The sequence below is a fragment of the Monopterus albus genome, unplaced genomic scaffold (genome assembly GCF_001952655.1).
Source record: "Monopterus albus unplaced genomic scaffold, M_albus_1.0 scaffold66.1, whole genome shotgun sequence".
NCBI lineage: Eukaryota > Metazoa > Chordata > Actinopteri > Synbranchiformes > Synbranchidae > Monopterus > Monopterus albus.
The window spans coordinates 1,726,881-1,737,514 of record NW_018127946.1 but is presented as its reverse complement, the minus strand read 5'-3'; the positions used below and the strand labels follow the sequence as shown (position 1 = coordinate 1,737,514).

The window sequence follows — 10,634 nt, the reverse complement described above, 5'->3', positions numbered from 1 at the left end:
CCCAGCTTTCTCTTATTTCCCTCACTCCTACTCCAGTCAGTTTTCCTCCTGTCAACCTTACATCACTTTATCCTGCTCTCCATCCACCCCTCTCATAAGGGGAAAACCAGGAAGCCAGAGAAGGTGGAATATTTCCAGCCTCCCATCAGGTTGCCTCGCTCTAGTCTGAGGTAGGCCTTGTCCCCCTTCTCCATAATCACCAGGCCGGCATTGGTGGCAGCTTCTCTGGTCACATCCTGGTCCCCAGCGAAAGCTGAAATCATTGGCCAACCATTCACCATCAGGCTGACCTAAGACAGAGGAAACAAAGGGGTTAGTATGCATGTTGATCCATTGCTGCTGTCACAGTCGAGGCATCATACCTGAATAGTTTGTCTATTGTAGGCCTTTACAACATGGAAGTTGAAGCTATACACCCCTCGTCTTGGTGCCAGGAAGACACTGCTCTCTTGATCAAAATGAGTGCCCACATTCACCAAAATCTGATCCGACAGCAAGGCAGGCAGAGGAAGGAAGCAGACATATTAGTGTGTACAAGGTAAGATGGAGGAAATGCCCTTTGGAAAGCCATGAAAATCCAAAGGCTGTTGGCAAAAGATTTCACTGTACTTACACACTCTATGCTTACTCCAGGGTCATTTGGCTCCTTTTTTTACCCATGCATTTTAAAACAGTCTCCCCCAAAATACAAAGTCATAGTTTTACACTTACATTCAACAAAAAGCCCAGAATGCCCATGCAAATGCAGCCTATGTAGCATAATCCAACAGTTTTGCCACCAGATAGCTGTACTGTGAGTCCAACATTTCAGTGTTTACATCATTAGCATTCTACCACTCTGTCAGATCTCTAATCATATGTGCATCTTATTAGCAGAGACCTCTGTTTACAAAATACTTGGAATACAGCATACAGAAGCTGTGTGGGGAAAACTGATCAACATTTTAGTAATGCACTGTGAAATATTTGTGAAATATTCAGGGGGATGAAACTACCTTGTTATACGTGGTAGGTCTCCTGATTTTAATGAGCATTTGAACTACAGACAGGTGGCAAGTTCAAGGAAAAACCTGAATAAATAAGCAGAGAAACATAACAAATGCAGATGTGGGCATGGTTTGAGTCTACTTGTCCCTTTAGTTGAAAGGGTCACTGTGAAAATGATATTCTGAGTGATCACCTTTATCCCATGATGAAACATTTCTATCCTGATGGAAGTGGCCTCTCCCAGGATGACAGTGCCCCCATCCATGAGGGGTCACTGAATGGTTTGATGAGTCTGAAAATAATGTGAATCCTATGCTGCAACCTTCACAGTCACCAGGTCTCAACCCTGTTGAACACCTATGGTGGGGTGGACCAACATGTTAGGCAGCATCTCCAACACCATTATCAAAAACCACAAGAGGGAATATTTTTTGGAAGAATGGTGTTCATCCCTCCAGTAGAGTTCAGAGACTTGGAGAGTCAATGCCAAGGAGCACTGAAGCTGTTCTGGTGGCACATGAAGGGCCAGCACCTTACTGACACTTTGTGTTGGGGTTTCCTTTCATTTGTCACCTGTCTGCATTTTGATGTGTGAACTGTAGACAGTTTTTCAAATGAATGTGTCATGTCAAGAATAAGCATTATTTAAACTGTGAAACTGCATAGCATACACATCACACATCAGCAGACACACTTACATTATCAAAGTAGATGATCATGGTGCGGTTGCTCATGTCTGTAGGTTCGTGGTTGGTCTGGCGGCTGGCAGAGAAGGCCACTCTCCCTGAGCCGGACCGGACGGACATGCCAAGGGCGTTGCTGGCAGGCTCAGATGAAGGAGTGGAGTCACATACGACCAAGCATTTTCCCTCAAGGATGATGGGCTCTGTGTCATTCTGGCCCCTGGACCCCAAAGGTCCCCACAACAGGAGCACACCCAGCAGTATCTGGAGATCAGTGTAGACTGGCCTGGGATGCATGACTGAACCAGGGATGTTTAGTTGAATATCTCTAATTTATTCTATTATGAGAAGTGTCACTGTGGACAGTGTGAAGCATATATACACATACTATGTTAAGGAACTTTCCCTTCTGGAAATTTTCCAGGTTTCTCTCAGAGTTCAGAGAGGGTTAGATTAAAATTGTAGGAGAGAAAAAAACCTGTTATAACTTTAACTTGTTTACAGTTTTAGCTGGCAGTATCAGCATGCACCAAGGCAGCAATAAACCCAGCAGACTGATCTCAAAATGAAACAATATTCAAATGAAACTCTCAGTAATTCATTGGACATGGCCGTCTATCACAGCTTTTCTGTTTTTCCCTTTAGTTTTATTGTTTGCCCCCACAAATCCCAAATCTCTCCAGTGTCCTGTGTGATGTGTCAGTAGGGACCAGAATGACAGTCCTCAGAAAAATCTCTGGGTATTTTTTAAGTTGATGTCCTCAGCAAAAAATAAGACAGGAAGGCAGAAGAGAAGCAGCTGGGGACAGGGAAGAAAAGGGTCAAAGAGATAAAGGAGCAGCAAAGTGACTGAAGATCCAGGGCTTAGACTGTGAATGATGGAGAGGAGGCTGTAAAGATGCTGAGGAGGGGTGAAGTGAGAATAGATGAGGTAAGATTCTGGAGAGGTGACAGGGGAAGGATGTAGGACTCAGAAGGGAGTGAGAAAGAGAGAGGGAGTGGGGGAACAACTCCACTGAGTGACCATCTGTCTTCTACCACACTCCCTCCCAAAGCTGCTCAACATGCGCTCCCCTGCACAGCACACACACTTGTTTTCTCACTTGTGCTTTTGTTTCACACTTAACGCATACACAGTCAGTCGCTATACTTTAAGAAATGTCACTTCATGCAATTTATTTTATTTTCTCTCCAGGTTTGACTGCCTTTATTTTGGTTTAACTCAGAAATGAAACATTAGGTTAGAGTTTAGAGTTACTTTTGCTTACTTAACTTTTAAAATAAAATTATCTTTGGCCAAAATTAGCAAGAGCATGTGAGAAATATGTCATTTTTAGCCTTAATGAAACATATTCCATCACACACAGATATACAGCTGTTTTCTGCTTGAAGAAGGGCTCACATTAGTCCAAAAAAGACTCATTATTAACCTTAAAATAGGTCTTCTAAAATGACCTGACTACTGTGTGATCTGTGAATAACAAAGATAAATTATCACCTGATTCCATCTGAAAAGTCTTGTATTCCTTAACTGGTGAAAACAGTTGTTTCCTCCTGGCCGAAGTGTCGTAATATGGGCAAAAATACTTCTTCTCTTGCTCCTCTATCACATTATTTCACAGCACTGCAGACACTCTGAACGGAACCAAGCCAGATTATGCTCTGATCCCTCTGTCTCTCTCTCTCAGCCACCCCCTTTTCCGTCTGCTTCTTTCTCACCCTCTATGTTTTGTCCGCCCACTCACCTTTACAGCAACATAAAGAAAATGGGAAGATAATTGGGTATCTGAGACACTTCAAAGAGTAAAGTTAGTGAGTGAGTGGCAGTCATTTCCCTTTTTTTCCTTTATTATCCAGTCAAATCAGTGAATCTGTCCTGTGTTTTCAAACAGAGTTAAAAAGGATCAAGGTTGTTCGTGCACCTTCGTATGAATAAAAACATTTACAGCTCCACTGCTCTCTCTAGATAAGTAACTTCTTTTATCAGCAGACATAAAGCTGAATCATTCATCCTCCACCAATCTACTCCCTCTAACTTAACTGAATTCAGATTTCAGTGAGACTGAGGTAGGCTCGTTCACAGTATCGAAAACTCATGATCAGACTAAATGTCCTTCATCATATCCTCCCGTTTAAAGCAATGTGGTTTGACAAAACATTAAAAACACCCCTGGATGAATCACAGTTCAACAGCACCATAAAGTACAACCTCCAAAATGACCAAGAAGTTACATCAACACATGTCTAAAACAGTTTCACCAAGAACTGAACATGATAGTCCTCATGAATGTACGGTTTATTTAAGGGCAGTTAGTATTAGGGGTCCTGATAGACTAGTGACTAGGATTCACCGCTCTCACCGCTGAGGCCCGGGTTCGAGTCAGGAACGGCATCCAGCATAAAACACATGCCAAATGTTAACATGCGACTTGTCAGTGTGACGATGCGCTGTGGTGACCCCTAACGGGAAAAGCCGAAAATGACATTCATACAGTATTAGACTACAGCTGGGTGTACCTAATAAATTGGCAACTCAGTCTATGTGTTTTAGTAGTGAGGCACCTGTGTTTTTTATTCACTGTGAAATGAAAACCACATAAGAATCTTGTAATCCTCATATGAAAACCTATTTATATCTTTTTCCAAATGAGTTTTCATTTGCCCTCAAATCAAAATTATATTCACTCATCAGTGCTTCGTTCTCACTGTTCTCTGTTGGAAATACTGTCCAGGGTAGTATCACCTGATCACAGTTTTAGGAGATATAGTCTTTACTGACGAGGGAGTGGAGAGAACCAGGGAAGCTTAGGGGTTACAGGTTTGAGTTGGTCAAGGTTTGAAAAATAAATGATCACCACTTTGTTTTGACAGGGCTCTGCATAAATCAAACCGGGTCCCCTTGCTCCTCCTCATACTTTGACAATGGAGATGCAGCTGTTGAGCTCAGCTTTGTAGAGTCCGAAGCCCAAGCATACCGGCTGAGTGAAAGCGGTCAGGTTGCTAGAAGGTCCCACCTAAGAGAAGGTGATGGTACCTGCACCATAGTCGACAGCTACTGCAACTCGGTTGTCAGTCATTTGGTACGTGAGGCAGGTCTTCCTACGGTTGTGCCAGGCTGCCAGTTTCCTGTCATGTTGCTGAGTCAGGTTCCATGATACCTGCTATTTTAACCAAGGAGCATTTGGGTTAAAATCTGAAGCTGCAGGTGAAGATACTGTAAGTACCATGTTTACTTTGACCATAGGTAAAGGTGCTACAGATAGCATATTAATATCAGTAGTTTCATGCCATGTAACTTTAAAAAAAAGACCAAACACTGTTGAACAGGTTTGAGAGCCTCTACAGGTATAAATTTGATGGAAACATATTGAGTTGTTTTGGGGCATAGAAACTGTTTAACAGTCAAAGGACTGGTTACTGTGGGAAAAGGAAATAAAATAAGATTTTTTATGTTTTCTTACTTGAAGTATAGACTAATTGTGACAATTTATACTGGTTAAGTCTGGCTCTGATGGGCAAACTGCACCTACAATGACAACAAAGCTTTCTTTACTTTTTGTCAACTGAGGGATATTTCCAGGTGACACCCACATATTGCTGAAATGCAACCATCCATGAGCAAAGTCTGTTCATTTCAGAATGAATCAAAAACACAAACACTGTGGTACATTTTTCAAAATAAAAAATGTAATAAAAATAACTTTTAAATCATGTGATATACCAAATCCAAATGTGAAAGATATCATAAAGGAATAGCACTTAAAGGAAATATAGAAATATGCTTCTTTTCTTAATGCCCTGCGCTAGATGCAAAGATTGGTGCCACACTCACATCTGTCTGTTAAATATGAAGTTAAGCCAGGAGACAGTTAGCTTAGCATGAAGACTGGGAACAGTGTCATTCCACTACTACTTACAGAGCTTCCTCTTGAGTTCACTGAGGCAGCGGTGATGAAATCTCGATACTTGCTCTGTATGTTCTCTGTTCAAGTTAAATGTTTGTACACGCTTTCCCATTTAACTGAATGAGAGAGTGTGTTCAAACCTTTGTCTGGTTGTGTAACTTCACACAGTGTCACTGATGTGTTCTGAACTTACTTTGTTTTATCTAACTGAAAGGCCTGGTGAAGAAGGAGTCAAGGCCGGCAGAGAAAAATGTGACAAAATGATTCAAAGAATGACAGAAATCAGTGAAAAGGCACAACTGGATAAGAAAACAAAGGTTCAACACTCATTCAAATACAGTATATACATCCGTGGCTGGGTATATTTTATTGGGTAGATCTGTTGGCTACCTTTTTTCTGTAATATATTTGACAAAATGAAAAATAATACTAATGGTAAACAACCTCATGGCTGTGCTGCAAACTGCAGCTCTTTCCAAGCACTAACAAGATTAAACTGCATGATAACAGCATCCTCTGTGGGTTCAAACTGCAAACAGCGATGCCGTGTTCACATGCTTAAAACAATATCCACAGGCTCTGTAAAACAAAGTGAACAGTATATGAGTAGTAACATAATACAATGGCGTGTCAGTACATTCATTACACACCTTCTCACCAGTGAGGCACCACTTACAAACATTTAACTATTGTCTACAGGTCTTATCTACCTGTCATCACACAGCTGCCCACACAGATCATATGGTGCACATCATATAAAACAGTTGAACATCATGGTAAATAGCATCAACATCACTTCAGCACTGAAACCCCAACTACAGGCTATATCCCAAATGCCATGAAAGAATAATGACTCTGTTTTCATAGTGGCAGCGACCAGAGCAAGCAGCACTCATCTTGAAATTTGCATCGCAAGTCCCTGTGATATCTTTGTGCCAATCACAGAGCATGCGATGTGCAGGTGGGAGGAGGTGCAAACAGGTGGTGGTTCATTCAACCAAGGCAGGAAAAGTTGCTGGTGTCAAATGTATTTTAATGAGAGGAACCTGGTTGCAGGCAAGATTTGCACGCTGTCAACCTCGGCTGGAAAACAAGGGTCTTGTGCTGTGTGTTCACTCTGGCCAGCAGAGTTTCGTTTTTTAAGCCTTTATTGAGCCAGAGTAGGTCCACTGAGAGGTCACCTCTCTCTTTCGGGACCACCCTGTACAACCACAGTGTGACCTGCTGACAGTGAGGTTAAGGGCACCACAGTGGTGTTGATGAGGGCAGTGCTGGTCTTGCTTTGTCACCTGTCCCACCCAGTCAAATCCTGCCAGTCTGGAGATGGCGACCTTCTTGTCACAAGTTCGCTTCTGTAACCTTTAGGCCACCACTGCCCCAGACATTGCTGCTGTACCAACACAAACCAATATGAACAAAATTTAATGGTGACTGACACAATAGTTGTTGAGATATTCCATCTTGACCCAAGAGAGAAGACCAGCCAACACTGCCAGCCCCTAAACAGAAGCTAAATATTGGTAGCAAACAGAGCCCCTGGATTGAGACATTCTGCATAGCCCAACAGAACCCAAATCGTTTCTACCCTGGTAATGTGCAGCAGTGTTTTCTCAGCAGCAAGCCTTACCCAGATGAGCAGGAAGGGGTCCGTCTCTGCCAGCAACGAGGCCAGGTATTGCTAAATGCAAAGTGTCTGGCTTATGTCATCCCTCACCTTGGAGAAGTCCTTGTGCACATGCTTAATGACCTGCTGTCTCTCCCTCTTGATGATCTCCCACCAGCCTTCTCACCTGGACTGGCAGGTCAGAGCCCAGCCGCTCCACCTGGGTGTTGTCCTTCTGTGGACAGTCCTGCAAACAACAGTGAGAGATCAGTGACTGGTACCAGATCAGTGACTGGTACATAATTAAATCATCTGAAAAAAATCAGCAGAAGGAGGCCTACCTGAATGTTATACATAGAAAGGATTTAAATTTAGGATCTTTTGAAAGTCACAACTTTGGCAGTATAAGCAGAACAGCTTCGACTGAATGAGTCATTATTTTGCATTTGCTTTGCAGTTTAAATATTTTTATTCACAGCCATGGTGGAATCTATAGTCTCATGCTATTTGTGGATTCGCTGTTCATCTTTCAGCTTCTCCTCTGCTTTTCTAAGCAGCGTATGGAGAATGACCTGTGGAGCCACACATTCAGTAGTTCAGCAACCCTACACTTGTACAGAAACAAACATAAAAACCACATATTATACACCTTCAGCTCACCTTCAGGTCCCCTTCCACTTGTCTCAGGGCTTTCACTTTATACTGAGCATGGCCTCCCTCCAGCAGACAATCCCCACACACGTACATCCTCTCACTGGCACAGTAATAGCAGAATATCTCTGTGTGTGTTGGGCACCTTTGCTGTGAGAGGTCCCACAGCGGCTCCACTAACAGGTGGGTGTTAAACACTGGTCTCTGCAGAAGGGGCTGGAGGTGATCAGAACACAGCAACACCTCACACTTCAGGCAGGCCCTGACAGCAATGATGGCTGCCCTTCCTCTGCCTCAGGGGGGCAGCAGTCACACAACACTTCACCATACTCCACCTGGCACTGGGGACAGGTGACCTCTGCCTTCACCCATGGCCGCTCCAGGCATCACGGATGCAGGCGGGGCAGAAGCTGTGACCACAGGGCAGGGGCTGAGCTTGGCTGAAGATGTCTCGGTGCATGGAGCAGGTCAGCTCCTCTTCCAGGGACACCATAGTCAACGGTGCTTGTGTGTGTCACACAAGGCTACTAGCGAAACAGTGGGTTTATACAGAAGAGAGAACTCAGCAACACAGTGAATAGCTTTCATTCACAGGCAAAACCTATCACGTCTCTCTCATCCCCTCCCCCATGATCAGCGTCAGGGGAGTACTGATCACTGGCAATCACAGACAATCATTTACACCTGTCAACACGTGCATATACACCTTCACTACCTGTTCACCAGTGTGAGGTCTACCACAGAGCCACAGCTGTTTCCAGAGACTGGGCCTGCTTCCATGCTTTCCTAAGCACCTTCTTCATTTGTTTCTACTTGTCTCTCCAGTTGTGTTTTTTTTCTTTCCCTGAGTTCTGTTTCATTAAGCGTGTGTCTTGTGCCTGTGTCCAATTGTCTACGAGTGAGATTATTCACCACGTTACACATCCTAACAACACACAGAGGATTTTGACAGCAGTCAGTTACTGTACATGCTGTATGTTGTAGACCTGTGCCACACCCAGTAAAGACAAGAAATATTTAGTGGAAGTGATATGCTGGTGTTACATGTAAATAACACTACTGTGGTGGAAGTCTTTGTTTCACTCCAACTGTGCACTCAGATCAGTAATCCTGTCTGCTGGGCCTTTGCCTACTGTGCTCTATGAACAGTAACACTGTAACACTACAAACTACAAATGCCCTAGAGTTGAAGTAAGAGATAAACGGAACTAAATGAGTATTTAGTGAGGTAATTTGATTAAATGTAACCATGCAAATGACTTTGCTTACAATTTACAGTAGATAAAAACAAATATGACCAGTGTGTAAGTGTAAAGGGGATGTAACACTGACCCTAGGTGAGGATTACCCTGACTCAGATCCAAGCAGTTGCAGTGGAGGCATCACATCCTCTCTAACAGCTTGTTAACCTCATTTTCACAACACATGCTCTGCTTTTACATGTGTAATTCCAACTCACACATATTCATCCCAAATAATTTATCTGAGAATTTTAAATAAATGTCTAAAAAAAGAGAAAGTGTGATTTCTTACCTGTTGGTGCCCTGGTGTTTATGGACTGTGGCCATCGGTGAGTGAGTGGTGTGCGGTCAGTATGTTGACTGTGGAGGCTAATCCCCACAGATTCACCTTCCCCCCACTGTCAGAGGCCACATGACCCTGAGATGGGAGGACAGTGTGGGGAAAATTATTAGGTCACTTTAATGAAAGCTGGTTTCCTTTAAGGTCACAAATCAAAAACTAGCATTTGTTCTGAGAAGGCTTATCTGTTTTTTTTTTTTTTACTTGTAGTGAATACTATGTGTACACAGTTTAAACCACAGTAACATCATGATTACATGACAGTGTGATGTGTGTATGGAAATCAGACTGAGTGACTCTGCTGACTTTTGTTTTTAGGGATGTATGTGTATTGCTGCAGCTGCAAACACGACGGTTTACTTTCACCAGGCGAACGTAGGAATATAACTCGCTGTGAATTTCCAAACCACAAGTTCAACAGAGGTTTGCTCCACATAGCGAGGAAGTCAGTAATTTTCTATACCTGACAAAGTAACCACAAAATTTAACTCAGGCTGATTCTGTCAGTATAAATAATCTAATGCTATAGGTGGAGAAAGCAACAAGGCAGTAACAAGCAGGCTAAATTTAGGCATTATTAAATTTAGGCAGACAGTATATTGTTTTGGGGAATATAATGTAAATGTATTATTTGCTGGTAGGTGCAGGTGATAATTTCTGAGCTGGCTATATGCCTGTGAGAGGGAGGAGTCTGTATTTTTCTTGGATGCTTGTCCTGGTGTGTTATGAGAAAATTCATACAGAACAAACGTCAAAAGAGATCAGTAAAAGGTGTAAGCAAAACAACTTGTCAAGAACCTATGAGATTCAATGTTTATTATGTTAAAAATTCTACAATAAAAAGACACAATGCATCCTTAAATTATACAAAAAAGAGATCAAAAAAATTATTAGGTTGTTTTAAATGACTTAAGGAAAACTTAACATGTGTAATGTAAAAAAAAATACTGTATTGTTCTTAACGGGGTGAGTTCATGGAACAGTTGTAGGGAGGAACTGAATTAATGCCACACTAATGTGTGATGTCAGTCAGCACGAGTGCACATTCCTGTTAAATCTGAAACGTGCTATCTGTTTTTACAGTTGGGGCAGCTGTGGCTTAGGAGGTAGAGTGGGTTGTCTCCTACCCAGAATATTAGCGGCTCGATTCCTGGCTTGTCCAGTCCACGTGTCGAAGTGTCCTTGAGCAAAACACTGAATCCCCAGTTGCTCCTGGTGTGACAC

The 10,634-nt window shown here is 42.7% G+C and overlaps 1 protein-coding gene and 1 long non-coding RNA gene across 7 annotated transcripts; both read right to left on the bottom strand.

Annotated features, from left to right (window-relative positions):
* Positions 1-6: 6 nt before the first annotated feature.
* On the bottom strand, positions 7-3,398 carry cbln12 (cerebellin 12). The gene is made up of 4 exons (XM_020604503.1): positions 3,169-3,398; positions 1,686-2,469; positions 363-482; positions 7-290 (listed from the first exon to the last, which is right to left on the bottom strand). Exons 2-4 carry the CDS (start codon positions 1,965-1,967, stop codon positions 93-95), a joined length of 600 nt encoding a protein of 199 aa, XP_020460159.1. The 5' UTR covers positions 1,968-2,469; positions 3,169-3,398; the 3' UTR covers positions 7-92.
* A 2,041-nt stretch (positions 3,399-5,439) lies between these two features.
* LOC109962650 (uncharacterized) lies at positions 5,440-10,629 on the bottom strand. 6 transcript variants are annotated; one of them, XR_002275291.1, is made up of 4 exons: positions 10,538-10,629; positions 9,363-9,488; positions 7,203-8,356; positions 5,440-6,965 (listed from the first exon to the last, which is right to left on the bottom strand). It is a non-coding gene; the product is annotated as an uncharacterized LOC109962650 (long non-coding RNA). The 6 variants fall into 6 exon arrangements; XR_002275294.1 differs by having other exon boundaries at positions 5,440-6,962; XR_002275292.1 differs by having other exon boundaries at positions 5,440-7,425; positions 7,520-8,356.
* Positions 10,630-10,634: the final 5 nt, after the last annotated feature.